This window comes from Manis javanica, chromosome 7 (assembly GCF_040802235.1).
Source record: "Manis javanica isolate MJ-LG chromosome 7, MJ_LKY, whole genome shotgun sequence".
Taxonomy (NCBI): Eukaryota; Metazoa; Chordata; class Mammalia; order Pholidota; family Manidae; genus Manis; species Manis javanica.
The window spans coordinates 57,203,570-57,222,071 of NC_133162.1; the positions used below are offsets into that span (position 1 = coordinate 57,203,570).

Genomic DNA, 18,502 nt, shown 5'->3' on the forward strand with positions numbered 1-18,502 from the left:
TGGATTAGGTTTTCAAATATTTGATTAAAGATTGTGTTTATTTGAGATAGTTGTCATTTTCTTTTAAATCTTTGGGTCATTAAAGATCAAGAATACGCTGGCTTCATAAAATGAGTGGGCAAATGTTACCTACTTTTCTGTTTTCTGAACATATTTGATAAGATTGGTATTTTTTTCTGTAAATGTTTGATAGAATTTATTAGTGGACCCATTTTGGCCTGCAGTTGTCTCAGGTCATTTAAAATTATGAATTTAATGTTTTTCATAGGCATAAGGTAACTCAGATTTTCTATTTCTTTTTGTGTCAATTTTAATTATTTGTATCTAAAGCAATTTGTTTCATCTAAGTTGGAGTTATTGGTATGAAGTTTTTAATTCTCTTATCCTTTAATGTTTGGATTTGTAGTAATATCCCATTTTTCATTTATTCCTAATAATGGTTATTTATGTTTTCTTTCTTTATTCCTCCATCTGCCTAGGTAGAGGTTTATCAGTTTTACTGAAAAATTTTTTGGTTTCACTGATTTCTATTTTGTGTAATGGTTATTTCATTTATATTTTTTGCTCCTGTCTTTCCACTTTTGTGGGGTTAATAGGTTCTTTTTCCAGCATCCTAAATTGGAACCTTCTCTTTTCTTTTCTAATACAAGCATTTAAAACTACACTTTTTCCTCTAAGTACTAGCAGTATTTTAAGTGCATTCCACAAATTTTGACATGTTGAGTTTTCATTATTATTTAGTTAAAAATATTTTTTTAATTTCTCTTGTGAATTTTGATTCATGGTTTAATTGGAAGTGTGTTTACCTTCCATCTATTTGGTATTGTTCCAAATATCTTACTATTATTTCCATTATGGTTAAAGAATGTTCTCTATGTGATTTCAATCCTTTTAGCCTTTAAACTTGTTTTTTATAGTCCAGCACATGGTCAGTCTCAGTAAATGTGTCCTTTTTATGTGAAAAAAAAAAAATGTATATGTTGTTGGATATAGGATTCTTTAAGTGTCAATGTGGCCAAGCTCTTTAATACTGTTTAGGTTTTGTATATCATTACTAATGTTGTATGTTCTTGTTTTATCATTTATTGATAGAGTAATTGTGGATTACTATGTCTTTTCAGTTCTTTCATTTTTCTGTTTCATGTATTTTGAAGCTCTGTTACTATGTATGTGCAGTTAGGATTGTTGTGTCTTAATGCATTGACATTATCATTATGAAATGTCCTTTATATATGATAATGTTTCTTGAAGTCTGCTGTGTCTGACATTAGCACAATCTGTTATGTAATAATATGTCAACTTTCTTATGAATGGTACTTGCTAGTATATCTTTCTTCCAGCCTTTTACTTTAAATCCATCTATGTCTTTATATTTAAAATGTCTAGAGATTTGTTTTTCCATTCTGTTTAGGATTCACTGAGCTTTGTGGTTTTGTATTTTTGATTTTTGTTAGAAACATTTTAGTTAGGTATTTCCTCAAACCCTTTCTGTCAGTAAAAAAAAAAATTCTATCTTTTTCAGTAACTAATTTGCAAAATATGTAATTATTTTAGCATACATATATTTTCTTACGTATTTTTTTTTCTAATAAAAGTAGTGTATGTTCATTATAGAAAGTCTGGAAAAAGCTGCCAAAAGAAAAGAAAAAAGAAAAACTACCTAGAATATCCCATCCACAGATGAAATTTTAACTTGTATTTATTTTACAAAATTGTAATCTCACCAAATACACAGTTTCTTTTTTTATTGTGGTAAAAACATAACATAAAATTTGCCATCTTAGTGTTTAGTAAAATTTAGTAAAAATTACCATTTTTAAGTGTACAGTACAGCAGTGTTTCCTGTTTGTACATTTTCGTGCACTATATCTCTTAGAACTTTTTAATCTTGCAAAACTGAAATTCTGTATTCATTGAACAACTAATCCCTCTGGCCTCCTCCCTCTTACTAGCATTTTAATTGCTGTTTCTAAGTTTGACCATGTCAGATTCCTCATATAAGTAGAGTAATGCAATATTGGTAATTCTGTGATTGGCTTATTTTATTTGCATATATCCTCACTGCTCATCCATGTTGTAGCATATAAAAGAATTCCCTTTAAGATCTAATAATATTCCATTATATGTATATGTGACATTTAAAAAATCATTTCATCTGTGGTGGACATTTAGGTTGCTTCTGCCTCTTGGCTGTTGTGAATAATGGGTGTACATTTCTCTTTTTTTTTCCTGGAGTTCAAATGATAATTATCTTAAACGGTTTGATACTATTCCACAGATGTTTTCTTCTGACTTTTTCTCACTCTTTTCTTTTTTTCTTTGTGTTTCAATTTGAGTATTTTTTTTTTCTTTTTTGAGAGGGCATCTCTCATATTTATTGATCAAATGGTTGTTAACAACAATAAAATTCATTATAGGGGGGGTCAACGCTCAATGTACAATCATTAATCCATCTCAAGCCTAATTCTCGTCAGTCTCCAATCTTCTGAAGCATAACGAACAAGTTCTTACATGGTGAACGAATTCTTACATAGTGAATAAATTCTTACATGGTGAACAGTACAAGGGCATTCATCACAGAAACTTTCGGTTTTGATCATGCATTATGACCTATAAACAATCAGGTCAAATATGAATATTTGTTTGATTTTTGTACTTGATTTATATGTTGATCCCACATTTCTCCTATTATTATTTTTTTTATTTTTAATAAAATGCTGAAGTGGTAGGTAGATGCAAGATAAAGGTAGGAAACATAGTTTAGTGCTGTAAGAAGGCAAATGTAGATTATCAGATGATCAGGTGTGTGCCTATGGACTAAGTATTAATCCAGGCTAGACAAGGGCAGCAAGACATCCACGGATGCAGAAGATTTCTCAATTTGAGTATTTTTTGTTGACTGGTTGTCACATGCACTGATTTCTTGCTGTTTTATATTTACTGATGAGCCCATAGAAAACATTTTTTGTCCGTTACCACATTTTTTACTTACAACATTCCATTTGACTCTTAAAACTTCTCTCTGAAATTTCCTATCTTTATACATGTTTGTTACCTTTTCTGTTGAAACCTTTAACATAGTAAAGATGGTTGTTTTTAACTTCCTTGATAACTTTAATATCACTGTCATCTTCAGAAATTTCCTAGAGCATTATTTCTTGGCAGTGTTTTTTATCTTTTTCATATGTCTCGTAATTTTTTATTAAATTCTGGACATCATGTGCAGGGCAAAAGCACTTGAGGCAAACAGTATTATGCCTGAAATAAGTACACCTTTTCTACTAGGTTGTTACTGTTGGTGATTGAGCCAGTCTAGTCAGGAGTAGAGCCACTTTTGAATTTTGTTGTTGTTATATAATACCTTGTGTTATGGGCTGAATATTGTGGTTCTTAAATTCATATTCTGAGACACCAACCCCCAATATGATTGTATTTGGAGATGGTTTTTTATGGAAGTAATCAAGATTAATGAGGTATAAGGGTAGGGGGCTCACCCAGTAGGATAATTGGTCTTACAGAAAGCACCATGAGAGAATATCATTCACCCTCTGTCTCTCTGCCATGTGAGGACACAGAGGGAGGGGCAAGCCAGGAAAACAGCTCTCACAAGGAACTAAGTTGCCTTGATCTGGGACTTTTAGCCTTTAGAACTGTGAGAAAATAAATCTTTGTTGTGTAAGATATCCAGTCTGTGGTATTTTGTTAAGGAATTTTGAGTAGACTGATACACCTTCAGTGCACTGTGGGCTTGAAATTTCTGTTGTAAGCTTATGTTTACAGTGAGGCTGGTTTGCCAGAGGATCTTTTTCAGTATTCCTGTTTAGTCTTCTTTAAGTTTTCCTTGTGCACCCCATGCCTCAGAGATGGTTTTTCTCCATGTTCATGCATTTCCTCCAAATGAAGGTTAATGTTGCCTATTACTTGGTGATTAGTAACCTAATGCTAGACTGTAGAGATGTTGTCTGTTGTCTTGGTTTAACTTCAATATTAGGTAGGCCCTTTTCCCCATGCTCTTCCAAAAGTGAACCAATCTTGGGATGGGGCTTTTTCAGTGGTCCTGCCCTTTTTTTATGTGCTATTCAAACTCTTAGCAGGTGATTTACATGAGTTTCCTTTCCCCTCTCCAGCAATAGGAGATACCTACAGTCAGCACCCAGTGTTTTTCTATTTTCTCACCTCTGAGAATTAGAGGTTTTTTTTTTTGTTTTTTTTTTTTACCATTTCCCTTTCTGTGGTGGGTCATCTGTACCTTGGGGGCCTCATGTTTACTGCCCTTATCTCAGAAGTCTAAGAAATTTTTTCACAGAAGAAAAGATTTTGTGAGAGTCTTTACTGTAGAAATGGTATCTCCCTTCTTCAAGGGCTGTACCTCTGACGGTCACTTATTTTGGTGGTGGTGGGGGGCGCTTACCCCAATCTTTCTCTTGAGTGTCTGGAAGACAGGTCCCTGGGGAAGGTGCCAGAAGTAGTTGCAGCTTCTCAAAGTTCTGTACTTTCTAATGTACACTTGTCCTTTAGCCATTTGTTAAGTTTCTAGCTGAATTGTTCTTACTGCTTTGTAAGGTGGCCCCATCTTTTTCCCATGCTCTGCCATAAGTGAACCAGTGTTCATATCCTGCTTTTTCATAGTGGTTTGTGTCTTTCCTTAGATTTCTTTTTGTTTACAATCTCAGTGCTCTGATGGTTTCAAGAAAAGTTATGATTGTGTAGATTATCTAGCTTTTTCTTATTTCTAGATGGGAGGGATGGCTTTTGCAGCTTTCCATATCCTGGGTAGAATCGGAAATTCAGAATTTTTTTTGTCCCATTCTCTTTTCTCCTTATGATACTCCAACAGCATGTTTGTTAGAATGTTTGATATTATCATACAAGTTCCTAATGCTCTATTCTTTTTAGATATTTTATCTCTCTCTGTTAATTTAGATATTTTCTATTGACCTTTGTTAAGTTCATTGTTCTGTTGCCTATTCTTAGTCCATTAGTTGACACTTGATATCAGATATTAGAATTTGAGTTTTAGATTTTCTTTTGGTTCTTTTTTAGACTTTGTTTCTCTTCTGAAATACCACATCTGTTCAGAATTTATGTACACTTTTTTCTATAATTCTTTAGTGTATTTATAATTGTTTTAACATCCTTGTGTGCCAGTTATAATTCATTGATCATCTGTGTGTTAACTTCTGTTGATTGTTTTCTTTTAATTATGTATCACATTTCCCTGATTTTGTAGTATGTCTCCTTTTTTTTAATTGGATTTTGGGCATTATATTTAAAGAACAGCGGGGAGTAAAACTTAGAATTTTTGTTTTGCTTTGCTTCACGTAGGGTATTAGTCCTTCCCTCTATTTAGGGTGAGGAGTTGATAAGTCTTAGATTTAGTTCATCTATTATGGGCTCAGCCATCCATGAAGCTTCTTTTTTCCTTTTCTTTTATCTTGACAGCTTTTCAGCTGGGAGGAACTTAATACATTATTGGTTTACTTTGGGATCTTGGAATTCATTCCCTAGGAGAATGCCTGTGATTGTCATGTTTTCTTTCATGGCTACTTTCTCTAAAAACTTGGTGGGGGGAAGGGTGTTGCAGAGTGAGTAGTGTGGGAGAATTACTGGGTCAAACAATCAGTTTTTGTGGTAGGACTATTGTCTTTAATTCATCCTGCTACCCCATTCTGTTGTCTAAAATCTGCTTGGCTGCTAAAATATATTTGTCTAATGGCAGATTTACCTGTATCTAGACTAGTTGCCTGCCCCAAGATGTTAAGCTGCATGGTTCTCTCTTCATTTATGCTGCATCCCCAAACCTCCAACATACCCTATTGGAATTTAGTTCCTCAAGGCATCTTTCAATCTGCATTAGCGCTTAGAAAATGCCCGTTAAAATGCCTGTTACCAGGAGAGTAGAGCTTTACTTGTTTTACATCCCAACTTTTAGGAACAAAATTTCTTTTCAGTAATTTTTAGTTATATTAGGCTACTCCTTGAAGTCCTAAATTTTTTTGACCACTTACTAACTAGTCTTATCCATATGAATTAATATTTACCTTTTTCTCTCCTATGTCTAGGTGTTAAAACAAATATACTTGATTGTCATCTCTCTTGAGACTTTCTGCTTCAGTGATTAAATTCTGCATTTTTGTCATGATTAACAGTTCCTGACACTTGCTAAAAGGAATAGAATGCTAAGTGGCATATTTTATCAAAATGTGAATAGATTTATTTGAGTGCTCTTTGTGTTCTAGTTAGTATGATTTTGTGAAATCTCAATATATGAAAATTTGAGATTTTAACATATAAATTTGGGAATAAGTGAGTCTTCATTGCATAGGGACAGGGCCAGTGTTAGTACCTATATGATGACTTTAGAAAAAGGCTCCCCCTCTCGTCATAGTATGAAAAGGTGACCCTTTTGGTTCTCAGCAGAGTGCCTGATTTCAGCCCCCCCATTTCCTATTGGCTAGGTGCTCCCATACTATCTGTACAATTCTACATAGTTCATCTGAATCAGTAAAGTTCTTTAGTTCCTTTTGTGAAAATGAGAGAAACTTATAAAAAATCACAAAGTAGGGCATTCACATAGGACTACCATTAAAATTGTTTTCTGTTAATTATAACTAGGATCAGTTTATGCTACTGCTTTAAACTTGCTTGTTGTGTAAGTATAAATTAGTATCTCCCAGAAAGTCTATTACTAAAGAAATTCTACAAAAATTTACACATACGTTCTATTTATTCAGCAGTTCCAAGGACTCTAAAAGAAACAGTGAATGGAGACAATAAAAAACCAAGCTACTTAGAATTTGTGTTCTGGTGCTTTGCATAAAACAAGCACTGAAATATGTTGATTGTTAAAATTTCTGAAATAAGAAAAAGGAAACTTAAATTTATGAAAGTGGTTTATCTGTAACTTTAGGACCAAATCTATGATGCAAGGTACACTGTTACTACAGCATTTAAAAAACATGTTAATTTTGGTCTATAGGTATACTACAACATCCAGATGGCACAGTTTTGAAACAGTTACAGCCACCTCCAAGGGGTCCAAGAGAGCTGGAATTCTATAATATGGTAAGTGAGGTAAGATTTGTTTTGTTGTATAATCAGAGTGTTTTTCATAGTTTTCTGATGGTGACTCAGGAAGAAGTACATTTGATGGCATATATATATATATACTGTGTATGTGATTGAAACAAAAATTACTGAAATAGAATGACCATCTTTACTGATACAGTCTAGTATTTCTGTTCTACTTCATTTTTTAAAGATCCTTATTCTTATCCCAAAATTGACTTCCATTAATGGGTTGTAACCTACATTTGAAAAATAGTTAACTGAGATTATGTGTTTCTCAAAAATGTTGAGTTTAAATAACTGTTTTTACTATAGGATTTCTTAGAGCTTTAAATGTGTTAAATGTGTACTGTGAATCTCCAAAAGGGAGCAAAAGGGAGAGGGGGAGAAGGTATATCCTTAATATCAAATTAACCATATGACTAGGAATACTTTTTAGTACATTCAGGTGTTTTGCAACCACCACCTCTATCTAGTTACAGAATGTTTTATCACACAGTGATCCCTTAAGCCAGGATGCTTTACTCCTCCTCCTCAGTCACAGCAACCACTATTGTGCTTTCTGTAGACTTACTTATTAGGGATCTTTCATGTAAATGGAGTCATACATATATAACTTTTTGTGTCTAGCTTCTTTTGCTTAATGTTCATCTACTTTATAGTATGCATTATACTTTGTTCCTTTTTATGTCTGAGTAATATTCCATTGTACTTATATAGCACATTTTCTTTATGCATTCATCTGCTGAGGGACGTTTGGGTTGTTTCTGTCTTTTGGCTTTTGTAAATAGTGCTGCTATGACCATTCATGTAGAGATATTTCTTTGAGTACCTGTTGCCAGTTCTTTTGGGTATATGCCTAAGAGTGGATTTGCTGTCGTGATAGTTCTACATTTAACTCCTTGAGGACATGTCAAAGTATATCCCAAAGCAGCTACACCACTTTATATTTTCACCAGCAATGTGTGAGGGTTTTAATTTCTTCACAGCCTCACCAATGTTTTTTGTTGTTGTTGTTTTTTAAATGGCCATTCAAGTGAGAGTGAATTGTTAATCTCATTGCCATTTGTTTTGATTTTCATTTCTCTAATGGCTAATGATGTTGAGCATTTTTTCATGTACTTACTGGCCACATGTATTTCTTCTCTGAAATAATGTCTATTCAGATACTTTTTCTTGGGTTGTCTGTAGTTGTAGTTTTCCATATTCTAGATACATGTCTCTTACCAGGTATATGATATGCAAATCTTTTCTCCTGTTCTTTGGGTTGTCTTTTTAACCTTCTTGGCAGTGTCCTTTGAAGCACAAAAGTTTTTAAATTTCGAAGCCCAATTTATCTGTTTATCTTTCTTTTATTTTATATTTCCTGTATGTTTTATCTAAGGTCATGAAGATTTGTGCTTATGCTTTCTTTTAAGAATTTTATAGCTTTAGCTCTTTAAAGTTGGGTGCAAGTGAAAAAAAAAACAAACCAAGGCAAAACAAAAAACAAGGGCTGCTGCAGACTCAGAGACCCCAAGAAGGGACTAGCGGTTACCAAAGGAAAAGCGGGTGGGGAGGGTGGGTGGAAAGGGATAGAGAAGGGGACTAAGGGGTATTATGATTAGCACATGAAATGTAGGCGGGGCACGGGGAAGGCAGGATAGCACAGTGAAGACAAGTAGTGACTCTATAGCATCTTACTATGCTGATGGACAGTGACTGTAATGGGATATGATTCATAAGATTGTATTCAATGATAAACCTTCATAAGATTATATATCAATGATACCTTAATTAAAAAAAAAAAACAAGGGCTGCTGTAAATGCTTTCCCAGGATTGACTCATTTAATCTAAACAACATCCTGTGGATTAGGTACTGTTCTTATCCTAATTTGATATATGTGCACACTAAGTCATGATTAAAAATTTGATCAAGATCATTCAAGTAGTTAATGATGGCCCCCAGATTTGAATATAGGCAGTTTGGCTCTAGAATATGTGCTGTCAACTGCTACACATTACCCCTTTTTTGAAGAAAGTATTTTATATTTACTTTGTAGAAGTCTTGTACATAATTTGTTGGATTCATTCTAGGTACCTTATTTTTTGTTTCTGTTGTAAACAGTATTTAAAAAATTTTTTTATTAAGGTATCATTGATATACAATGTTATAAAGGTTTCATATGAGCGACATTGTGGTTATTACATCTACCCATATTATCAAGTCCCCCCAACCCACCCTGTTGCAGTCACTGTCCATCAGCATAGTAAGATGCTTTAGAGTCACTACTTGTCTTCTGTGTGCTGTACTGCCTTCCCTGTGACCCCCCTATATTATGTGTGCTAAACATAATGCCCCTTAATCCCCTTCTCCCTCCCTCCCCACGTCCCCTTCCCACTCCCTTTCATTTTGGTAACCACTAGTCCCTACTTGGAGTCTGTGATTCTGTTGTGTAAACAGCATTTTTTGAATTAAGTTTCCAATGATTGGTAATATGTAAGAATGAAATAGGTATTTGTATAGTGTTCTTATATGTAGTAATCTTATTGAACTCTTATTTACTTGTATTTATCTGAGAATCCAACAGTTCTAATTGTTTTCTATATAGATAGTTATATCTTCCTGTAATTGGAACTTTTGTTTGTCTCTTTTGAATCCATATATTTTTGCCAAGGACTTCCAGTTTGTGCTGAATACAAGCAATGATGGGGGCATCTTCCTTCCACTTAACAGAAGTGCTTCTAACATTTCTCCATTAAAGTATGACTTTGTAAGTTTTTGACAGATACTTTTTCCTAGGCTAAGGAAATGGCCTTCTGTGTGGGTCAAGGTTCTGATGAGAAACAAATAGTACACTCTGTTAGCTTAATAAAAGGACCATTTACAAAGGTGTGGTTAGAGTTTAAGGCCACCTGCAAAAGATAATGCCATACCATCCCTGGGCTTGAAAGGGCAAGGAGAAGGAGTGGTTACTGGGACACAGGGAAGGTAACTTTATGAGAAGGCATGAACTGATAAGGAAGAAACTACAGAAAAATAACTGGGCTTCCAACTCTTCTCTTACCCTCTGGTCTTTTGCACCAGTCAGACTATGGCAAGAGGGTAAGGACTCCCACTAATGCAGTTGATTCAAGTCAGATTCTTGAGAAAGGGGAAGATACACAGCATCCTTTCTATTTTTATTTCAAGAAACAATTTAAAGCATGAATGGGTATTGAATATTCTTCAGCAATCTTTCTGTATCTATTGAAATTATCATATGTGTTTCTTCCTTTAATCTGATAATGTGGTAAATGACATAGTAGATTTCTACTATTATATCACTTTTCATGTTTGGATTAAAACCTAGTCAGATTTTGTCTTCTCATTTGTTTTTAAATAATATGCATTAATGAATTTTGTTTGCTGCAGTTTTATTAAAGGTTTTTCCAGCTATGCTCCCAAGTGAGATTGAACTATTATTTTCTGCACATACTGTCCTTGTCTGGTTTTTATACCAAGTTTCTTTTAGCTTCATAAAGTGAGCTGAGGAGCATTTATTTTTCTATTTTGTAAAAGAGTTTGTATCAGATAAAGATTTTGTTCCTTAAAGGATTGATAGAATTATATAGTTGGCCTTTGAACAACATGGGTTTGAACTTCTTATATATGGATGTTTTCCAATAAATATATTGGAAAATATTTTTGGAGATTTAAGAGAGTTTGAGAACACATTTTCTTTTCTTTGGTTTCGTATTGTAAGAATACCTTTATAATATACATAACATACAAAATATGTGTGTTAATAGACTTAATGTTATTAGGCTTCTGGTCAACAGGCAATTCTTTTTTTAATTGAAGTATAGTTGATACACAATATTATATTAGTTCCAGGTATATAGAATAATGATTTGAAAATACACAAATTACAAAATGCTCACCACACAGGTGTACTTACCATCTGTCACCATACAGAGTTATTATAGTATTATTGATAATAGTCCCTATGCTGTACTTTTATCCCTGTGACTTATTTATTTTATAGCTGGAAATTTGTACCTCTTTATTCTTTTCACCCATGTCATCATCCCCCCCTGCCCTCCTCTACAATGGCAACTACCAGTTTTTTGTATTTATGAGTCTGTTTCAACAGTAAGCTCTTAGTCGTTAGGTTTTTGGGGAGTTAAAAGTTATAGGTGGATTTTCAACTGCACAGGGTGTTGGTGCCCCAACCTCTGCATTGTACGAGGATCAACTATATAAATTCATCAAAGCAGCTTGTCTGTCACTTGCTCTTTATTTCCTCCTTTCCAACCTTCTTTCTCCCTTTCATTCTTTCCTGGGAAAGGATATATTTTTAACCAGTGATTCAGTTTCTTAAATATCTTGATTTTTTATTTGTTAATGTGATAGTAAAATATAGTTGAATTATATTTTTATATAAAATTACCCACTCAGCAAAGTTCTTCATAGTATTTAAAAAAAATCTCTGCTAGTCTAGTTATGACTCTATTTTTATCCCTAATAATGTGTGTTTGCTGCTTCTCTCTTTTTCCCAATCAGCCTGACCACCAGCATTCTTGGGTTATAAGGAAGAAGGATGCCCACAGTTTTACTGTTCAGTATTTGGATTTTCATTTACTCTCCCTGTTTCGGTGTGGTAACTGTCCTCATCTATGCCTGGTTCCTAAGTTCAGAGATCCTTTGGTTCAAGTCTCAGGGTGGACCTCTGTGAAGCCCAGATATCACTGCTCAGCTTAACACTTTGGGTTTTCACTTTATTTTAGTTACCTACGAATTTCTTTTTTTTCCCCCTTGGGAAATTAGCTATGTATTTCAGAAAATATTTGGTACATTTTATCCTATATTTTTAGGTACAAATGTTTTTAGGTTATTTTGTCTGGCATATTGCAGTAAATATCAGACCTAGTACTTCAAAAAATGCATACATAATGTAAGAAGAGGAGTTTACCTTGGTACTCTTCCATTTCTTTTATCTGTTTACTTACATTGTGGACTTATTTAGGTAAGTACACAGAGATACACTTGGTTCCTCCATCTTCTTGTTACATCATCATGCACACTCTGCCCTTACTGTCATTGTGCCAGGAACAGAGGGGTGATAAAGTACACTCTGCTCTTAATTACCTTCACCTGGGATTGACCCATACCACTTCTGCTCACACTTCAATAGGGGTGGATGGGAAATACAGTTTAACACGTTGGTATTTGGTGAGTCTCTTCCACACTTGAGTTTATTCTGTAGAATTATGTAACTACTTGACATGAGCATGGTTTGTCATATATGATTAGATCTCTAATACTAAGATTTTATAAGCATTTTACACCAGTAAACCTTAATGGCTTTGGTAATTAGGTAGGCCATATTGTGAGAGTTCATTGGATAAAATGTCTTACAAGTTGTTTTTAAAACAAAAATATTTTCTTTCCTCTTCTAGGAAAAAAACCTTTGAATCTAGTTCCAGGATATCTGAACATGTATAGTATTTTTTGGAACTATTCCTGGTTATAAACTTAGGAATTAAATGAGCAATAATTAGACTTACATTGAGTTAAAGGATAATTTCTTTTTTTAAAAAAGAAAATCACACCTCCCTTACTGATATAAAATAAATATATGTTAAAGATTTGTTAAACTCATTATTTAATGAGGGAACCAGGCAGATATTAAAACTGGTTGAAAGGAGAAATCAGAGAAGTACAAATTTGTATGGAATAAAAGGAAGTTGAAGTGAAGTTCCGTACCAGCACTAAACTTTCCCCACCCATGGGGTGTTGAGAGAAGTCAAGTTGAACTTCCTCTGGCCAGAATTTTTTTGCATGTGTATGGGCAAGAATTACTACATTTCCTAGGAGTTATCTACTTAGTTGTAAAATAGTTCAAGGACAGTGAAAGAGTAGAATTTGATAGCCAAGAAGAATGGGCTCTAAACAATGCATAGTTTTTCATTGGAGACACTGAGTAATCTTTTTTGCTTAGCCCAAATGTACTTCCAGTTGAAACTTCTACCAGATAAATTATGATTCACCAGTACTGTTTGATTTGAAAAATATGTAGGGCAATTATAAAGCATTGTAAAAAATTAACATGCAAATGTTATATTCCTCTCTTCTAGGTTTATGCTGCTGATTGTACTGACAGTGTTTTATTAGAGCTACGAAAATATTTGCCAAAATATTATGGTATCTGGTCACCTCCCACTGCACCAAATGGTAATCTTTTATTAAAAATCCTTATTTTTAGGCTTAATTCATGAGAGTGGCTATTTTAAAGGCTTTATGTAAAACCTAACCCTCATATTATAAAAACAGTATATGTGTGCTTTCCTTTCTAATCTTGCTCTACTTCATTAAAGAAAAATTATTGATACTTACGCTTTTCATAACTGCTTTCTTAGGTGGTTATATACAAGTTAATGACCAATCTGTTATAATTGAATGAAAATATATATGCTGGTACTTAATACTATATTAATTTACAGATGTTCTTTTTTTCCTAATTTATTGGACAAATTTCTTTTTCCCATTTTGAGTTGGGAAAAAAAATCAAGCAAAATATTTTCTTTGCCTAACTTCCTCCCTAACTGCTATCCCATACCTTTATCCCCCAGCCAGGCTTTAAACTGCAGTCTTAAAAAATAGTGGTAAGTTTCATGGTTAGAGAACAGAATGATTTATGTAAGGGCACAGCATTTCCCTCTTAATATTGGTTAATACTTAAAGTAGTATTTGCCACCTCAAGGCCTTTGACAGAGCAGACTGAACAGAATTTAATCAAACAAGCAGCATGACTGCTTATGGGTTGAAGAAGGTTCCTAAATGGGGTAAAAGTTTCAAACTTGACTGAGTTTAAGAATAACCCATAGGCCTGTTAAAATGCAAATTAATGGTCCCAACTACCCCACATTTTGATTATGCAGATCTATGTTGGTTTGGTGCTCTGCTTGTTAAATAAAAGCTGCGACTTTTTTGATGTAGATACTGCTTGAACCACATTTTGAGAAAAGGAAGAAAAGTGGCTCCAGTTTGAACTTCTTATTTTCCTCAGTTCTTTGTCTTCCTTCTACTCATTCTCTGTGTAGATAAGGAATCATAGTATCTCTTTGTGAGTATCCTCAGTAAGGTAATAACAAATCAGTGATTCCCCTGGATATTTAGGATTCTTTTGTACTTTAATTGTATAAGGAAAAAAAGTGAGCTTAGCCCTTTTCCTTTGTCTCTTTTCCTCTCTTCTGTTCTCCTCCCCCCAACCTCTCCTCTCCCTCTCCTTCTCTTTTCTCCCTCCCAACTTTCTTTCCATTCTTCCTTCTTCCCTCCCTTTCTTTCTTTGTCTTTTAGTCCCAAATATATATATATCTGATATATGATACTTAAATTTACCTGATATCATATATATGATATGCATGATACTTAAATATCATATCTGATATGGTACTTTACCTGATACATATATATCTGATATATGTTACTTAAATTTATTTCACAGATGCTTATGATTCCCTTTGCTTTGTAGAGATTTCCATTGTAATATAAGATGTCTAGATTCCAGTTATTTTGTTACTGGTTGCTGTTTAAATCATTACTCCTTATTAAAGTGACACTGAAAGATTAACAAAGGTTGCTGAGGATGGTGCTGGCTTAGAATCTAGGTAAGTAAAACTCAGTTAAGCCGCCTGTGCCTGTAGTCCCAGCTACTCGCTGAGTGAGGTAGGAGGATCGCCTGAGCCCAGGAGTTCTGAGCTGGAGTGCGCTCTGCCGATAGGGTGTCCGCACTAAGTTTGGCATCAGTGTGGTGACCCTCTGGGAGCAGGGGACCACCAGGTTGCCTAAGGAGGAGTGAACCCGCCGAGGTTGGAAATGGAGCAGCTCAAAACTCCCGTGCTACAGAGAAGACAAGTAGTGACTCTGTGGCATCTCACTACACTGAAGGACAGTGACTTCAGTGGGGGGTGGGGGGACTTGATAATATGGGTGAATGTGGTAACCACAATGTTTTTCATATGAAACCTTCATAAGCATGTATATCAATGATACCTTAATAAAAAATAAAAATGTAAAGATCCAAAAATGTTTTTACAAACAAAACAAAAAAACTCCTGTGCTGATCAGCAAATGCTCAGTTGAAAAAAAGGATTGTTAGAAGGGGTAGAATAGCAGAAATTAACATCATTATTTTGAAAAGTAGAGCATACAGAAAAAATTTGGGTAAGAGAAGAAATAGTTTAATTTAAAAAATGACATTCTATAGTTTAGGATTATGAGCACATGACTTAAATATCAAGGACTTGCTAGCAATCAACAGCCTTTTTAGTCTTAAGGACTGAATAATCTTGAGGGACATCTGTGCTGATACAGAAAGTACAGTAACTTTGAAATCAACAGACTTGACTTCTACCTTGGTTGTTTCCAGACTTTCTGAACTTGGCTGACTCATTAACCTTTCTGAGCTCTTCTTTTTCTTCTATAAATTGAAAATAATACCACATAGAGTTGTAAAGATGCATATTATGTGAGAATGCTTTGTAAACTCTACTGTCCTTATTTCAATATAAGTGGAGATACTGGTGCTGTTGAGATGAGAAGATGTGAGGAAAATGAGAGAAGAGAAAATGTAAATAGAAGAGGAAAAGACGATGGGAAATTAAAAAGTATAGAAATATAGAGTGGTTCAGTAGTAATACCAACAGGTGCCTCAAAGAATTTCCAATTCCTTTTCAATTTTTTTCCTTTTGGAAGAGTTGGACAAAACTTGTACCATGCATATTGGTTTAGTTTAGTTTTTCCTAGTAACTTTATGGAATCACTTTGTTTTTATCCTTTTAATTGAAAACAATTGTAAATGAAACAAATATAAGATGGTAAACTTTTATACATGTATAGCCTACAGGATCATGAAAACAACTATTTTCATAATTTTAGGTTAATACTGTGGTTTACATTACTATAATTTAAATAGTATTAAATTAATGACATAATTTACTTCATGGCCTTTTTTTTTCTTTTTACTTTTTATTTGGGCATCTTTTCCTATGTGCTTTGGGCAGAGCATTATAAAGTTTTGATATAGTTTTTATAATCCAAAGTAGTAAAATGTAGAATGTGCTGACCAGTAGGTTTAAAAAAATTTTTTTTATGATACCTTTATTGAGATATAATTTATATACCATAAAATGCACCCATTTAAAGTGTACAATTCAGTAGTTTTTTTGTATATTTATAGTTATACAATCATCACCATTAGGTTACTGGCAATTGTCTTTGAGATTTTGACCTAGTTATATATTAAAATGTATGCATGTATGGACTTTTTTTTTTTTTACCTGTATATGAACACATAGATGCCTAGTACCTGTTCCATTAAAAGCTTTTTAGTGATAATTATTTGGAGGGATAGCAAAGTACATCTTTAAGTAGGCTTGAACAAATTGAGAGTTCAAATGTAATCTCTAGCCTGATTGATTGGTAGGTTTCTGGATCCCCTGCTAGTCCAGTTTCAGGAAGCATGGACTGAAATACCCTGGTATACGTGTCTGTTCTCTTCCTCCTCCTTTACCCCAGGTTTGTAGGTTCAAGCTTTCCACTTATAATTCCTTCTACTTTGAGCATCTCTTCCTCTCAGAAATGACTGTTGATGGATGTGGAAAGCAAAAGCAAGGCCTTCTCTGTGTTTCCATTTGACCTTGTAGTTGGGCACAGGTACCCCACCTGGCTTTTTCTTCTTTGCAGGAGGTTCAGAAATGAAGATGGTAGCTAATGCCTAGTAGACTTTCTAGATACAGTGGGGAAGAGCTTGATGAAACTTGGAACCCACATTTTCATAATTTAACTGATAAAATATTTATTAATGGGATCTAAATGAGTCTTCCTTCAATTCCATAAATGTCTGTTCCCTTGTCTTTCCTTTAAAGGAACTAGTTATCTCATCTTTACTGTTCATTTATTTGTAGGTCTTTGATTTTTACATAATATTTCACCTTTCTTAGAATGTCAGCACTACATACTAGCAGTAGAAAATTTGCTATAGGAATTTTTATGCTTAATGTATTATGAAACAATGTAAGTATTATACTAAAATTATATTTAAAATAAGTATATATAATATGTATTTAAATAGAAAATATATTTAAAATAGTTTCTTCATAGTAAGCTTGTGTAATCTTACAGTATTGTCAATAACATGAAGTAGATAAATATTTTGTACATGCTAACCATATTATTGGTAAATAGTTATTTTCATGATGTTTAACTTAAAAAATTGAGGAACTGTAGAAATTCTTTATATATTTTCTATAAACTAATAGATAAATAGTACAATTATCTCTTATGCCCATAGCCTCTTATACTTAATTTATTTTTAGGCATTGTGACCTCTTGTAATGAGCTCTGTGTATTTATGAAAAGTAGATGTCTTTTCATTTATTATATAAATACCAAGATTAAGTTTTATAGAACATCTCTTTTAGATGTGAAGTTCACAAATGCCAGTATTTGGACCTCTGATCAACTGGCTTTTTTCAGAATCTGTTGTCCTAAATAGAGCTTTTGAGAATTTAAAAAGATAAACCTAGTTATTATTCTGTCAGTCTTTGTGATTTATACACACATGCATATATGTGTATATATATGTGAAAATCTGCTTTTTTTAATATTCAAAATTCTGTCTTGTAAGAAATGCCATATAAAATAATCATATAATTCTTTTCAAGATGTTTTCTAAACATCGTATTTAAGTACTTTAAATTATTTCCTTGACCTTGGTCAGAATAAACTTAAACTATTCCAGATAGAACCTTTATCTCATTCTAGACCATCTGATTTTTTGGATGAGTTTTATAGCATATTTTCTATCTACCTAAAAATTAAAAAAATACTGCTGTATTCCATAGCCAGACTAGTCTTGCTGAAAAAAACTGTCCTTTGTTATCTAGCCTGTGGCATTGCCTTACAAGTGCGGCTCCCCTGTAATAAAATTCCTTTATTCACTTAACTTACAGAACGTCGATTGTCCTATTTTGAATTAAGCTCTACTCTAATGAAATAATTGGCTAATAGCATTTTTCAGAGAGAGTCAGTATTCAGATTTCCTAGTGATGACAGTCTATTAAAAAATCAGTGAAGGTCACAATACTCAGATCATACCTCATTTTCCTATTTACCTATTTCCTCCAAAAGCACTTGTGACAAGCTGCTAGATACATAACATCATATTCTTTCTTAAAAATTATATATGTCTAAAGCAGGCTTTGATGTTTACTTTTATAATTTGGAAAGTTAAATGAGAATCTCAAATTCTTTTAACTTAAAAAAAAAAAAAGGCCAGAGAACTAAAAACAGTAGAGCAACAATCAGTAGGCTTTAAGGATTATTAATTTAAGAGTAATAATAGATGATCTAGCAGTTATTTGGTAATTCCAGTCATCTCAAACATCAAGAACCTGAAAGTAAGGTAA

At 33.5% G+C, this 18,502-nt stretch overlaps 1 protein-coding gene across 5 annotated transcripts in view; it reads left to right on the top strand.

The window, feature by feature from the left end:
- IPMK (inositol polyphosphate multikinase) overlaps positions 1 to 18,502 on the top strand; it is a 51,215-nt gene that overhangs the window by 12,601 nt on the left and 20,112 nt on the right. For 3 of the 5 annotated variants that reach the window (XM_073241032.1, XM_073241031.1, XM_073241034.1), the window contains exons 2-4: positions 6,980 to 7,065; positions 9,727 to 9,822; positions 13,169 to 13,265. In XM_073241032.1, the coding sequence (XP_073097133.1) occupies positions 6,980 to 7,065; positions 9,727 to 9,822; positions 13,169 to 13,265 (279 nt within the window). Of the gene's footprint in view, positions 1 to 6,979; positions 7,075 to 9,726; positions 9,823 to 13,168; positions 13,266 to 18,502 lie in introns of all 5 variants that reach the window. The other 2 variants (XM_073241033.1, XM_017655524.3) reach the window with 2 other exon arrangements.